The 15,925-nt window shown below is 45.8% G+C and overlaps 1 protein-coding gene across 3 annotated transcripts in view; it reads left to right on the top strand.

Moving 5' to 3' along the window:
• Window positions 1-15,925, top strand: part of LOC121284999 (Krueppel-like factor 7) — a 258,103-nt gene that overhangs the window by 71,849 nt on the left and 170,329 nt on the right. For 2 of the 3 annotated variants that reach the window (XM_041201060.1, XM_041201061.1), the window contains one exon: window positions 1,504-2,570. The exons of the other annotated variant lie outside the window; for it this stretch is intronic. In XM_041201060.1, the coding sequence (XP_041056994.1) occupies window positions 1,504-1,555 (52 nt within the window). In that variant the 3' untranslated portion in view covers window positions 1,556-2,570. Of the gene's footprint in view, window positions 1-1,503; window positions 2,571-15,925 lie in introns of those variants that run through there. 3 annotated transcript variants of the gene reach the window in all.

Genomic DNA, 15,925 nt, shown 5'->3' with positions numbered 1-15,925 from the left:
GAAGCGTCTGGGAGTTCCCAGGTGGAACTGGATGTGCATTCCATAGGTCTGAGGTGCCCTGCCATTCATCTATTTGTTAGACTAGGTAGATGTTACAGAAATAGTCTGAAGTATAATACTTTTTTTTTAAAAAAAACTCACCAGCTACTCAACACTCAGCACCTGCTCTCGTGCTGATGCCATTTTAATTTTGTTTAACTTTGCTCCTGGCACTGACACTCCTCCTCTCTGCTAGTTTGTCCCTGAACTCCTTCAGGTACCCGCCTTTACTTCTGGGTCTTCTTAACAACAAATCACCAACCTGCTGTCCTGTGATGTCACCCTCTGATTTTTCTTTTCATATTTGTTCTCTCAGTTCTCCCTCTCCCTGTCGCACACACCCCCCCACCCCCCCGTCCTCTCCCTGCCAGGCCCTCCCCATCCCCCTTCTACCCCTGCTGCCCACTTGGCTCACCCCTCTCCCCCTGCCGCAAGTTTTGCAGAAAATATTGGAGCCTTTCATAGAGCCGAACAGAGCCAAACTGATCCTGGCAGGGCCAAACAGGGTCTGGCAGAGCCAAACAGAGCAGTGATCTTCAAGAACTTTATAAGGCAGTTAATGATATGGAATCAGTATATACAAACACTTCTTAAATTAAATTGGGAGAGTTTGATAAGGAGCCAACAGATTCAAAGCAGCAAGTGGCAAATCTAAGACTGATCTCAAGATGTCCTTCACACAAGAGTGTTTGAAAGTTGAAAAGGATCGCCAGATAGAGTGGTGGTACTGGCTCTGTTGTTAAACGGTGTATACTGCAAAGGGGAAGGGGTTGTCCTATGACGAGAGGTTGAGTAAATTGCGTCTTTATTCTGTGAAGCCCCGAAAAATGAGAGGTGATCTCTTTTTTAAATATACAAGATTCTGAAGGGGCTTGAGGGTAGAAACGGAGAGGTTGATCCAAAAGACAGGGCACAGTCTTAAGATAAAGGGATGATCATTTAGGACTCTGGGCCTGTAGCTCTGAGTTCGAGTCCCCCCCCCAACCCCAGCGCTTGATGGCCAAGGAATGAGAGATTCAGCCATGTGATGGAGCCTCTGCCATCACTATCCATAGCTCCAGAGTACAACATGCTTGGGAAAGTGTGCATTGCCACAGCAACTCTGACTCCCTGAGTGAACTGAAAAACACACCCACACACACCCCCCTGCCCCCCGCCACCACGAAAAGTACAAGAAACGGAAATTGCGTTCCCAACTCCCGGTCCTCTTGGTTTTCATTTATGTAAATCTTTCCCAAAAATTCTGGAGAAGTTCTGGGTTCCGGAAGGTAGGGGGGTGGGGGTAGTGGGAAAGCAAACCCCTAGGCTGGGGAGTGGGACAAAATGGCTGCGTTTTACATGGGAAGAGAAAAGATGGCCATGCTTTGTGTGTGAACCCGGATGATTGAGGTAATGCGATGAAGCATACACACGGTTGAGCTGTTTGTATTTTGATGAGATCAATTTTCTTTATTTTGTTTTCAGGTGTTTCTCCCGATCGGATCACCTCGCTCTTCACATGAAGAGACATGTTTGAGAAGCCACTCAACCCTACACAACACCATGGCATGACTGTTAGAGGGAGAAGGACCTGTTTCTAAAGAGCACAGATATGTGGTTGACTTGTTGCCATGTTGCATTGAGCATGTGTGCATACACCTTTGCGCACACACACACACATACACACTCTCTCTTTTTCTCTCTCTCTGTCTCTCTCTCTGTCTAGCTATATATATATATATATATATATATATATAGATGTATACACACCCACACACACTCTATATCTTGGTTTGCCTTACCCAGTCTATCGGTCAGTTAGACACTGCCAAACGATTACTGATTTAAATCGCATTTGGATTTCTGTTGCCATGGAAACCAAAGGGGATTACAAACTTGAGACCACCTTCCAAGCCTTCACAGTGAGAACACTTGGTCCACTCGTAAACCAATTGGCCTTCCAGTCTTGGACTCCAACTCCCAGTAGGGACCATCTCCATATTGTCAGTGTTCTGCTGCTCAAACAAACCGGTGTTGGGGGAAGGACAAGTCGAGACAACGTGCAAGGAGAAGTAAATGGTGGTCGGAACTCAGTTTCTGCAAGTTCTACAATGTGCAACCAACCAGGTTATCACCAGGCCCGCCCAGTGCCAACCTGTTGTGGGCGTTTTTCAGCTCTTGTAGCCAAGTGGAGTTTTTTTAATGGAGCAGTACTGTACAGAGTCGATGGCTGCTTCCCTTTTGAAGAGGACATCCAAAGTGGTGAAGTTTGAACGATGTGAACACATGGTTGCTGATGGGCCCTGTCCCCTTTTGCCCATGTGCCCAGTGCCTCTCCACAAGCACCAGAAGGATCGGTAGCCGCTGGCACCATTTTGAGCAAACCAAGTGCAGCCGCAGCGAGGCTTGTGGGAGTTGGCTGCACCCCTTCCCCTCTCCCCCGTTAAAACGTGCTCCTCCCAAAACTTTCTCAGCTGAACTGGACTGGAATAGATGTGAATTAACTAATTTATAAGTAGCTCGCTTGGACCTTGTCTACACAGGCTGGCTGAACAGACAGACGTGGTGGGGGGTGGGAGGGTGGGAGGGGAGGGGAGGGGGTGGGCGGGCAGGGGATTTATTTTGCTGCAAAGTCTCATGGGAGATTTCCACCTCCCCATCAGCTTGACTCTAACCATTCTGTTTGTAAATGGCGATTTCTAATTGACCCTCCTTGTGAATTAGGGGCCTAAAGATAATTGTATTGGTAACTAGGTGAATTTGGTTTCAAGGTGAAACCACTCTCCTCCCATTTGGTAGTCATGTGTTCTTCCCAGCTGTAAAGCTACAGTGTGAACCTGAGCTCTCGATGCATGAGCAAGTACAGGCGAACCACTTTCTCGGCCTTTTCTTAAACCCCCCCTCCCTCTTGCTTTGGAGGAAACGTCTCCACTGGCTTGGTTGCCTTGGCAATGCCGAGAAGCGCCAAGCCATCCACCAGCTGACTGCCTTGTCTGCTTTCAGTGCACAGTTCGTGGCCAATGAGACAAACCAAAGATTGGGGCAGACATCTGACGATAAAGAGCGCCGCTAACTCGCACACTCTCTCTCCATTATTTAAAGCTAATAATTTATTTATCCGAGTATTTTCATGGTGACACAACTCAGTTTAACCAATTCACTCACGCCTGGTGTAGTGGGGAAGTGTTGCTTGACCCTGAGTTCCGAGGAACTCGTGGTCTGACACCCGGCCACCTGCCACCTCCTATCTCACCCGCCTCGCTAAGTGTCGAAGGGAACACAGTGCCTTTCAACCTGCCTGATCAAGGCCTTTTATTATTTGACCCGGTCTTGGCCGTGCAAACATCTGACTTAGCCACCTCTATGCAAGTTCTTGTAATGTGCTTATCCTAATGGAATTGGCATTGAAAGCGCACTGTGTCCGGGCCCATTCCACAAGGCATGGGGAAGGTGGCTTGCCGAAGGATGCCCTGTAATTTGCCTATCTGAGGGTCAGAACTGCTATTGGGTACCACCATGGGTAACACGTGCATCTATGGGAAATCTAGCCAACCACACTGCTTCACATTTGAGACATCTGGTCATTGCAACCTAGCTTCCACATTCCCTCCTCAAGTGGACCAACTGGCCATGTACCTCAGAGAAAGGGAGAGCTCTACAGGAGGACAGTGGTGGCTGTGAATAATATGTCTGGATTTTCACTTTTCCTTCCAATAAATTAATGGACAGCATTGACCAGGCATGTGTGGTAGAGGTGGACTAACCTGGAAGGAGAACACTTGGAGCTGGCAGCCTTTAAAGCAAAAAGAACAGACGGGAAGTGTGAGGTGGTGAGGATGGGGGATGGGGGTGGGGGTTGGGTGGGGGGGGTGGTGGTGGGGGGGAGGGGGATGGGCACAGCTGAAGAAGGAAAAGAATGTGTTGAAGCGTATAAGATTTAATAAGTAAATTATTTATTTTACACAATACAACTGAAATGGTCTTGCCTCTCTGAGTCACACAAGTGTTCGAGTAACAGTAACTGTCCACCCATGAGCTATCTGATTGACCTTGGCTGGTTTACTTTGTTGCCCCAAAACAAATTGCTGCTGGCTTCCACTATTGGCGGCACAGGGTACGGTTATTGGCGATTTACCATGTCCCTGAAGGGAGAGTCAACGCAACCCAGTACCAAACACTCACCTCATCTAACTGATGAGTGTATGCACAGGCCCTGGCTCACTGAGAATTGTGCCTTACCTAGATGCTTCCCCATGCCTTGATCATCCTGGCTGCTGCCCCTCATCCTTGGAAGCACGATTTACATGGCACCAGGTGACCTTCATTTTGTCCCCTACCCAACTCCTCTGAAGCACACGACCATTCTCAACCCAGCCAATCCGTTTGGAAGTTAAACAGTTGAGAACGCACCTGGTTCAATCCTTATCTGCTTCACCATTACTAATCCTTTCCAGCAAAGTCCATTCTCCATGGCTTTTTTTGTTCAAAGTGATTGGGGTGGAGGAAGGGGAAGTCTTTTGCTGGGAACTATGCTGGCAATTTTTGTTTTAATTTACACTCTGCTAGTCCAGTGATGACTTGTAACTAGCTGAATAAATCAGTACAGGCTAGTTTTTTTTATATATATAATATATATATTGTTTTGAAAGTATCACTTTGTTTCAGCTGAACAATGGTTAGAACTGTTTCACTGATGTTTTCAGTGGCCTGAGAATCAGAACTCCAATGTTTATTATATTGTATAGATTGAATATTTATTGTGTCATCTCTCTCTCTCTCTTTCTCTCTCACACATTATCTCTGTCATGCTGCATGTGTTTTTTCTTCCCCGCTATTTTCTGCCAAAATAACATTAACATATTGCCCAAGACACAGCTGGGATAAAGGCAAAGTCCTTAACGTGTCCTTGTAGGACTTACTGAAAGATTTTGTGTTGGGGATGATTTCCAGACACTGCTAGTTTGGAGAGGGATGAATTGATATGTCAGATCCACATCCTCTCATGTTGTGGTCCCTCTCCACCCTCTCGCAGCTGTCTAATCTTTCGTGAACAATGTTTTTTTTTTCTTTTAGATGTTGTATCCAGGTCATGTTTGAACTGGCTGATCAATGCACTTCACTCTTAGTATGTCCTTCTAGATAGGTTTGGAAACTAAATCCAGCCAAGCATTTGATTGGATAACTTGTATCAAGATAGCTGGAGCCAAAGTCTATTGTCACTATAAAAAGCCCAATCAAATCATTAGACTCTGGTTTCCCATGCCAACCAGTTATCCAACCATGCACTGTACTTGGCTCATTTCCTCTCCTGTGCAATTGAATTGGCATTAATTCAGATATTGTTTATTCATCCAAGTCTGTGCACCAAGACTGCCAATATCCAGTGCACAGTGCCAACAAAATTATGGCACAAACCTGGTGAACGGGGCACTGCCATTGAGAGATGGGACCCTGAAATTTCTGAACATAGACACTGAGGCCCTTCCAGAGGAGCAGTCGACTGGAACTTGCTCCTCAAGTTTTGGAACAGATGTTTTTCGGGGTGGGTTTGAGGAGGGAGGTTGATAATCGGAGCAAGGGATGCACATTTGTGCTTTCTTGGCCTTCCTGGTTGTGGGAAAACTGCTTTGCTATGGAGATGCTAATTGTGCCGGAATGTCCTCTACCTTCTTTGTGGCTGAGGGCTGGGCTATTCACTGCCAATATCCCCCTAACGCAAAAGTACCAATGATATTTTCCACATCCTGCCTCCATCATTTAACATTCCAGTCACCAGCAAAGTCTTGCTTTCCGATCAGTTTTTGTGTCTCAGTATCTGATGTTAAGTCATGCTGTTCCTGGTTTTTGATCTTACGTTGAATCCAGTGTGACTCCGTGAGGTGTGGGGAGTCAAGAGTCTAGCCTATTCCAACGTCATTAGCCTATCCTGTATAATGGTATCCCCCCCCCCCACACAAAGCAAAGACATAAATTGCTTGTTTGCAAAAGCTTCCTAACTTCTGTCAACCCTTGCAGACAGTCAGAATGGTCCTTGCCCCTCTGCAGTTGTTGGCTTCTGCACAAACATGGTAGCATAAGTAATAGGAGGGAATGGGAAGCTTTCAGGGTGTGGTAGGATTTGCACTGTTAAGGGACATTTGTCCTGCCATGGCTCCCGCTCTGCAGTTTGATCATTATGACGTGGTTAACCTCCAGGCCTGAGATTTCTGGACGTTATTGAGTCATTTCCCGCCCAGCCTGAAAGGTGCTGCTGTTTGTACTAATGCCTCCCTACCCTGTGGTAGGTGCACACCTAGTATTAAAGTCAGTGGATCCCAAGGCAATAGTGGCAGTGTGTAGCTCACCAGTGTGCAAGTGCCTGCTATAAAATTTAAAGGAGTAGCTTTAGACTTGACTCCAACTTACAATCCCTAGTTTAGTCTTCTACTGGAGTGCTGACTTAGGTTATGTGGGACAGAGCCCATACAATCCACTCAGTGTGGGAGTTTCCATTGACTGGAGACCTTTCAGAGATTGTGCATTCATTGGTGATGGGATTTCTTTTGAATGAAAAGGCAGAACTGGTCTTCCGTGACACTTTAAACTCTGATGAGGAGTGTCACTAAATGGCTGCCAGCTGTGGTTCTACATATTCCTGCAGGTACCATTGCATTGACTCCCTGCTTGCAGCCACCCCGTTTTCGCACTCCTAACACACACATCCTCATGGTGCACTGGCTTTTCACACTAATTGGAAAGCAAGCAGACCCTTCGGTGCCTGACTGGAGATGGGAGAGGAAGCTCTGTTCCCCACACCCTCCCGCCCCATTCATGTTGGCGAGAGAGTAGTGGGGTGGGGGTGGGGGAGGGAGAGGTGACAAGTTGCCCCTTTTTATCCCAGGGAGCAGTGGTCCAGCCTCCCAGCAGTGGTTAGAGCAATGGTAGGAGAGGCCCGGGTAGAAAGCATGGAAGGCAAATGGAGAAACCATCGCACTAAAAGCTAGGGTGAGTGGGTAAACTTTTTGCAAACGTAATAATCACAATTTGCAAGCTTTTTCATTGAGGGCAATTATTATATTCCTGTATAAACACTGATTTTCCACCCACCATATCTCCTCCCTCCAAATTTCTCAGCTTTTAGACTATAACACCAAGCTTATGGTAACCATAGAGACCCTGTTGGAACTTTGACAGGCAAAAGTCCAGCCAACTGCCTATCTCCAGCATACTAAGATGCAAATCTTCAAGGCCAATGTGATTCATGGCATCACATTGCCCCCTCCAAAGGGATCAAGTATAATCCATGTCTTTTTGCTGTTCAATTGTGTGTTTTCTTTTTAATTGCTGTGGGGTAGGGGTCAGTTCTATACAGGGTACATACTCCACTCTGACCCGCCCCCTCTCTGTTTTCTGCTCCTCTGTCATGTTGCTTCATTTGAATTATTTATTTTTTTGTGTATGTGTGTGTGTATGTGTTGGAGGGAAAGAGGGGCATTAGTCTGGAGATCTGATCATCTGACCTGTGATTTGGCTTTATTGCTTTTACAGTTAAGTGTCTGTATGTGTAGCTGTGTGTGCATGTGATTCTTCTCCCGGATTGCTCGTAACAGTGTCCAGGAGATTAATCTTTAATTCCTGGAGACTCCGGGACAATCTTGGAGGGTTGGCCACCCTATGAGTATCTTAGTAATTATCCTATTGTGATATGAAGGTTACTGTAGGTGCAGAGCACCTTGTGTGTCTGTCTCCTAGTTTCCATGGTAACCACCTATCATAACATGCTTCCGCTCCCTCTCCCACATGTAGCAGTTGAAATAATTTACTCTCTTTTTGGAGGAAATGGGGACAATTTAAAAATCACGTGTCCGGCCTTCTCCTGAAGGCCTTAGTCTGATCGATTGGTTATGACTGGGGTGACTCATGCCCATTAGCCCCAAAATATGTCTGCTGCCTGGAGCCCTGAATTATAGCAAAATGGGGGGGGCTGCTTTCTGGGCATCAACACACAATTGCTAGTTCTGGTCATTCACACCCATTTTACCCTCCCCCACCCACTGATTCCCCCCCCCCCCCCTTTAATCTATTCTTTTCGAACTCGCACAAGCTCAATTGTAAAGTCCTGGGCCTCCAAAGGGTTTAGGTATGGAAAATTGGCCTGTTTGCCAGGAATTTTAATAGGGCCCAGATGACATGCATAATGGTTTAATGGAAGGTAGTGATATTGGGAATCCATGTCTGGCTTTGCTGAGGCCTCTGCTGGGCCCAAGTGCTAACGATGGTACACTGAATGAGGAAGACGCCATTTCTCAGGCCTTCTCAGAATTCCACATGCCTGCCCCAGAAAATTTTGGGTTTTGTTTCTTTACTTTTCTTTCTCTTCCTTTTTTCCTTTATTGTTCTTTTCTGTTCTGCTGTTTGTCAGTTTTACTGTACAAAGAGTCTTAAGGAAAAAAACATTCTTTGTATTATATGATGGTAGTACGTTAATGTTACAAAATTATTAACAGAAGAAAAATTTATTTTTGTTACTGGTCTGTTTCCTAATTCTTTTTTAAATTGGTATTGTAAGATATCTATGCAAAATTTGTTATGTGGAGCATTTTTATTTAAGAATGTATTATGTGTAGAATACAGTAGGATTTGCTCAGCCCGGGATATATGGCTTGTGTTCTTTTTTTATTTGGATGTGCAATTTATGAACACGTAATTAAAAAAAAAATGCAAACAATGCTGCAAGCTCTCCTGAAGAAATGTCTGCCAATTCTTTCCTTGGTGTGTGAGTGATCTCGATTATCTGGATAATATGGCGCGGTGACTCAAAGGGAAAACTGTAGCCAGGAAAAGAATAGAAATGGGACTAGGCTGTTCAGCCTCCCCTTCGACCATTCAATTAGATCATGACTAGTTTGTATCTTAACTCTACCTACCCACCCTGGCCCCCTATCTCCTGATGCCCACTAAATCTATCAATCTAGATTTTGACATTTTCAATTGACCGCCAGCCGCAACAGCAGTTTGGGGAGCAAGATGGGGGAGGGGGGGCGCTGAACGGGCATGGCAGTTGGGAACACAAGGGACAATCAGCCACGATTCCTGATCCCCACTGATTGGAAATGAGGGCAGGACTGGGATTTGAATTGTCTCTGACTTGCCTTCCTCGTGACTGAACCCATTGCCGACACTCACTCACGGGCTAGAATTGTAGAATGGTTGCAGCACTGTAGGAGGCCATTTGGCCCATCATATATGTGCCAGCTCGCGGCAAGAGCAACTCTGCCCGTCCCTTTTCCCCGTGGCTCTTAAAATTTTTTCTCTTCATGTAATTAGTCTATTTTCTTTGAAAGCCATAGTTGAATTCGTCTCCACCACGCTTTGAGGCAGAGCATTGCACACGTTGGTCACCACGTAGGACATTAGTGGCTATGGAATCGGACCTCAGCGAGAGACCTCAGGCTTTGGAAGGAATGACGTCTTATTTTTAAATGCCAATCCACAGAATAAATGCCATCTACTCTTTCTGAGCTGGAGTTGTTTCAATTGACTAATGCAGCACCATAATCACCATATTAGGAACTATTTATTCTCTCCCCACTTGCCATTAAGTATAACAACGCTGGAGCATCCAAAACCCTCTGGGGTAGAGAATTCCAAAGATTCACAACCCTCAGTGAAGTAATTTTTCCTCATCTCAGTCCTAAATGACCAGCCCCTTCTCCCGAGACTGTGCCCCTGTGTTTCAGACTCCCCGACCGTAAGACCGTAAGACATAGGAGCAGAAATTAGGCCAATTGGCCCATCGAGTCTGCTCCGCCATTCAATCATGGCTGATAAGTTTCTCAACCCCATTCTGCCCGTAACTTTTGATCCCCTTACCAATCAAGAACCTATCTATCTTGGTCATTAATACACTCAATGACCTGGCCTCCACAGCCTTCTGTGGCAATGATCAGCGGAAACAATCTCCATGTCTACCCTATCAAACACTTCAGAATCTTTCTGAGATCACCTCTCATTCCTGCAAACTCCAGGGAATTTAAGTCCAATTTACTCAGCCTCTCATCATAGGAGACCCTCTCATCCCAGCAACCAACCTGGTGAAAATTTGCAATACTGCCTCCATGGCAAGTATGTTCCTTAGATATGATTTCAAGAAAGCCTTGTATATAAATGTAGAAAGACTTCTTTATTCTTGTAGCCTAAATGAAGGCCAATGTGTCATTTGCCTTCCTAATTGCTTGCTCGGCCTGCATGCTCGCTTAGTGTTCCTTGAACATCAACATTTACAAGTTTCACGCATTTTAAAAAATATTCTGCTTTTCTATTCTTACTTCCAGTATGAATAACCTTCACACTTCCCCACGCTACACTCCATCTGCCACCTTGTTGCCCAGTTACTTAACCTGTCTTTATCCCCATTGCAGCCTCTTTGTGTCCTCCTCACAGCTCACCTTCCCACCTAACTTTGTATTGTCAGCAACTTAGATACATTACTCTCCGTCTAAGTTATGAATATAGATTATAAATAGCTGAGGCCCCAGCACTGATCCTTGCGGCACTCCACTACTCGCAGCCTGCCACCTTGAAAATGCCCCATTTATCGCTACTCTTTGCTTCCTGTCTGTTACCTGACACTCCATCCATGCTAATATATTGCCCCCTACTTCATGAGCCCTTTCGTATTAACCTTTTGTGTGGCCCCTTATCGAATGCCTTTTGGAAATTCAATTATACTACATCTACTAGTTCCCCTTTATCTACCCTCCTAGTTACATCCTCAAAAGGCTCTAATAACTTTGTCAAACACAATTACCCTTTCGTAAAACTACGTTTACTTTGCCTCATCACACTAAGATTTCCTGATTGCGTTGTTAAGACTTCCTCATAATAGGTTCCAGCATTTTCTGATGACAGGCTAATGGACCTGTGGTTCCCTGTTTCCTCTCTCCTGTCTTTCTGGAATAGAGGTGTTACGTTTGCTAACTTCCAATCTGCTGGGATTGTTCTGGAATTTTGGAAAATCATTGCATCCACTATCTCTGCAGCTACCTCTTTAAGACCCCCAGGAGTGTCAGCCATCGGGTCCTGAGGGTTTGTTGTATTTTAGTCCTTCGAGTTCCGATTGAATGCTGCTGCAAGCAGCCCAGGGGAAAAATCATTGGGATGTTTGTGTTTTGTCTTTTTCTTGTATTCGTTACTGAAGTAATGAAAATGGGAAACAAAGGCTCTCTGAACTGTATGAGGGGAGTTGGAGATGGGAAATCATGTGATGAAACCTCCAGGATCACATTCGGCCATAGTTGGCAACCCCATTCCTGCAGAAGCAGTTTAGCTGAGAAGAAACCTCTGCTTTCTTAGGACTCAGCAGTAGGTAGGAAGGGGAAGGAAGATTTTCAGCTAATTGCCAAGCTATAGCATCTCGACAAAGTGAAGCTGGTCATCTAGATTTTTCGACTGCAACAAGGGGGATGTCGCTAAAGTTTGCAATGATCAGCAATGCAGCTGGGACGGCTCACACACCAATGCTCCAGCCAATGGGATGCATTATTATAGTCCAGCATTATCTGGACTTCTGTCCCGTTTACATATAACTCCAGATGTAAGTCTTGTGACCTGAACCAACAAAGACAGCCCCACGTTTCTTGTCTTTCTATCCAAGCAAAAGGAACAGCTTCAACTGTAAAAAAACAGAGCAGTAAACACACTCAGGAATCAGTGATAGAGGAGTAAACAGAGTAAACGGTCAGACGGAGGGGCAAACGCACTGAAGGATCAGACACAGATAAACACACTGAAAGATCGGATGCAGAGGAGTAAACAGACTGTAGGATCAGTCACAGAGGGGTAAACACACAGTGGGTCATACACAGAGGGGTAAACACACTGAAGAGACAGTCACAGGGGTAAACATACTGAAGAGTCAGGCACAGAGGGGTAAACATACTGAAGGATTAAACACATGTAAATGCACAGTAGGATCAGACATGGGAGTAAACACTCTGAAAGGTTCGACACAGGTAAACACACTGAAGAGTGAGATACATAGGGGTAAACATACTGAAGGGTGAGTCACGGGTAAACATACTGAAGGGTGAGTCACAGGGGTAAACAGATTGAAGGGTCAGACACGGAGGGATAAACAGACTGAAGGATAAGTCAAAGATGGGTAAACAGACTGAAGGATTAGATGCTGGTAAATGGACGGTAGGATCATACATGGGGGTAAACGATCTGAAAGGTTTGGCACAGGTAAACAGACTGAAGGATTCAATGCAGGTAAACACTGAAGAGTCAGACAAAAGGGTAAACACACTGAAGGGTCAGACATGGGTAAACACACTGAAGGGTCAGAAACAGAGGGGTAAATACACTGAAGAGTCAGACACAGGGATAAACACACTGAAGGGTCAGAAACAAAGGGGTAAATACACAATGGTCAGACACAGGGGTAAACAGACTGAAGGGTCAGAAACAGAGGGGTAAATACACTGAAGGGTCAGACACAGAGGGGTAAACACACTGAAAGGTCAGACATGGGTAAACACACTGAAGGGTCAGACACAGAGGGGTAAACACACTGAAAGGTCAGACATGGGTAAACACACTGAAGAATCAGACACAGAGGGGGAAACACACTGAAGGGTCAGACAAAGAGGGGTAAACATGCTGAAGGGCCAGACACAGGGGTAAACAGACTGAAGGGTCAGAAACATAGGGGTAAATACACTGAAGGGTCAGACACAGAGGGGGAAACACACTGAAGGGTCAGACACAGAGGGGGAAACACACTGAAGGGTCAGACACAGAGGGGTAAACATGATGAAGGGTCAGACACAGGGGTAAACAGACTGAAGGGTCAGAAACATAGGGGTAAATACACAATGGTCAGACACAGAGGGGTAAACATACTGAAGGGTCAGACACGGGTAAACACGCTGAAGAGTCAGAATCAGAGGGGTAAATACACAATGGTCAGACACAGAGGAGTAAACACAACTGAAGGGTCAGAAATAGAGGGGTAAATACATAATGGTCAGGCACAGAGGGGTAAACATGCTGAAGGGTCAGAATCAGAGGGGTAAATACACAATGGTCAGACACAGAGGGGTAAACATGCTGAAGGGCCAGACACAGGGGTAAACAGACTGAAGGGTCAGACACAGAGGGGGAAACACACTGAAGGGTCAGACACAGAGGGGGAAACACACTGAAGGGTCAGACACAGAGGGGGAAACACACTGAAGGGTCAGACACAGAGGGGTAAACATGCTGAAGGGTCAGAATCAGAGGGGTAAATACACAATGGTCAGACACAGAGGGGGAAACATACTGAAGGGTCAGAAATAGAGGGGTAAATACACAATGGTCAGACACAGAGGAGTAAACACAACTGAAGGGTCAGAAATAGAGGGGTAAATACATAATGGTCAGGCACAGAGGGGTGCATACATTGAAGGGTCAGACACAGAGGGGGAAACACACTGAAGGGTCAGACACAGAGGGGGAAACACACTGAAGGGTCAGACACAGAGGGGGAAACACACTGAAGGGTCAGACACAGGGGTAAACAGACTGAAGGGTCAGACACAGAGGGGGAAACATGCTGAAGGGTCAGACACAGAGGGGGAAACACACTGAAGGGTCAGACACAGAGGGGGAAACACACTGAAGGGTGAGGTACAGAGGGGGAAACATGCTGAAGGGTCAGACACAGAGGGGGAAACAGACTGAAGGGTCAGACACAGAGGGGGAAACAGACTGAAGGGTCAGATATAGAGGGGGAAACACACTGAAGTGTCACACACTGAGTTGTAAACACACTGACTGGTTGCCCTATTCAATGACATGCTGCCCTTTTCTATTGTGTGACACTTTGTCCCGAAACATTAATTGTCTGTGATTGTGTTGCACTGTGTTTAGCTGATGTGCTTGCAGGAGCTGAATAATTAGAGGCACAGGGAGGCAGCGAGAGGTGAACGTGAGGTTGGCAGCACTGGTCGGTGTATGTGAAGTATCTGGATGTTAGGCTTGAGTCCTGAATTCCGAGTGGATGATACATTGAGCAGTGTGAGTGGTTAGTGCTCCAATGGGATGAGATGTTATTCACTGACCTTGACTATCCGTGTCAGGTCATTAAATTTCTTGTGGCACTGTTGCCAAGCCTCAGGGCCAGATTCTGTGAACTGACCTCCAAAGTCACTTGCTTTCATTCCCTTTGAAAGGCTGTCCTTCAGGGCTCTTTGGTCGCTTGGGGAACTTTGGCCTCACTCCTTCAGTTCACCTCCAAGATGAGGGCCTCCAGCACTGCATCCATGAAGCACAGATCCGTCTCCCTGCCTGGCGTACCACTTCCCTTGGTTGCCATTGCAACAGCTGTATTCGACAGCAGCCTCCTGTGATTCAGCATAGCTTCACTTTAAGAGGAACAGGCTGCCTTTAAGAGCAGGAGTTTAGCTGCAGCATGTTCTAACCTCGCACACTATTATGTCCCCTGTTGTGTGTGAAGCCAGGCAACAGGGTGGGTCACATGAGGCGATACGTTGAAATCACTCTAATGAGGAGGTGGCATGAAGGCTGCATGCTGTCTGTCTCAGCAGGAACGGGTGTGGGCAGGTAACAAATCATGACCACCCCCACCCCACCCCCACCCCAGCCAACACCCCCATTCCATAAACATATGCAGAACAATATTTAGCTCATCGAGTTTATCTGGTTTGTGCTGATCAGAACTAATACCTTTAAATTCACTTGTAATATAATCAAATACCTAAGAACAACGTTCTGCAACTGATATTCTTGTGTTACTCTTCAGAACATGACTTACTGCTTGCTACAAGACTGCAATCTCAGATATCTAACTAGGCGTGCTAGAGATGCGCAAGAGGCAATAATGTAATCGGAGAATCCAAATGGCATCTAAGACGTATCTTGAATACTTTATAGGCAGTGTCTAGACTGAGAGATTCAATTAGCATTTTTATCTTCCTCTAAAGCACATGCCATTTGCTGTAATATCTAATAGGTTTTATTGAAAAATGGTACTGTTTGTTACCAGTCTTGGCTTGCAGTAGACTGGCAGGTGAATTTAGAATTTATATTTTACACTATGTCAGGATGACGATGGTAACTGCAACGAAAGACAAAAGCAACAATAACAGGCGGGCAGAGCACATAGATTTGCTAATGGCTCATTTGATGATACTTGCAGATGTCTCTTGCAGCTCTGAGGTACAGCTCTTCTTTTTTAATTCAATCGTGGGTGTGGGCGGAGCCAGCATTTACTGCTTTATTGCCCCTTGCTAGGGGGCATTTTTTTTAAAAAAAAGAGTCAGCCATATTGCTGTGGTTCTGGAATCACATGTAGGCCAGCAGATTTCCTTCCCTAAAGGGCATTAATGAGCCAGGTGGGCTTTTACAACAACAGCTTCATGGTCATCATTAGACTTTTAATTCCAGATTTTTATTGAACTCAAATTCCACCATTCATCATGGACAGGACTTGAACCTGGATACCCAGTACATTACCCTGGGGGTCAGGATTACCAGTCTAGTGACAATACCACCACACCATCACCTCAGTATAGGAAAGACATTCCCCAATTCCTCACCCCTCTCTGGTCCGACTTCATGCATGAGCTGAGGTGGTGGAGTGTGGGAAGGTCATTCTACCATGAGTAGAATTACAGCTGGGCTTGTCCTCACCTGGTGACCAGAAACACCAGTCTTCTCCTCCATGCTGAGGCTGGCTTGGTTGGTAGTACTCAGAGTCAGAGGGGTTCAGAGTTCAAGGCCACTCTGGGACCTAAATAAACACAAAAATTGAAGCTCAGACTCTGGCCCTACAGTGAGGGGGAGCTGTAATATTTAAGGTGCCATCTTTTGGAAAAAGACATTAAACTGAAGCCCAATCTGCCCTTTCTGCTAGATAAGA

The sequence above is a fragment of the Carcharodon carcharias genome, chromosome 12, assembly GCF_017639515.1.
Source record: "Carcharodon carcharias isolate sCarCar2 chromosome 12, sCarCar2.pri, whole genome shotgun sequence".
Taxonomy (NCBI): Eukaryota; Metazoa; Chordata; class Chondrichthyes; order Lamniformes; family Lamnidae; genus Carcharodon; species Carcharodon carcharias.
The sequence above is the reverse complement of the archived record's forward strand: the minus strand, read 5'-3'. Positions and strand labels throughout refer to the sequence as shown.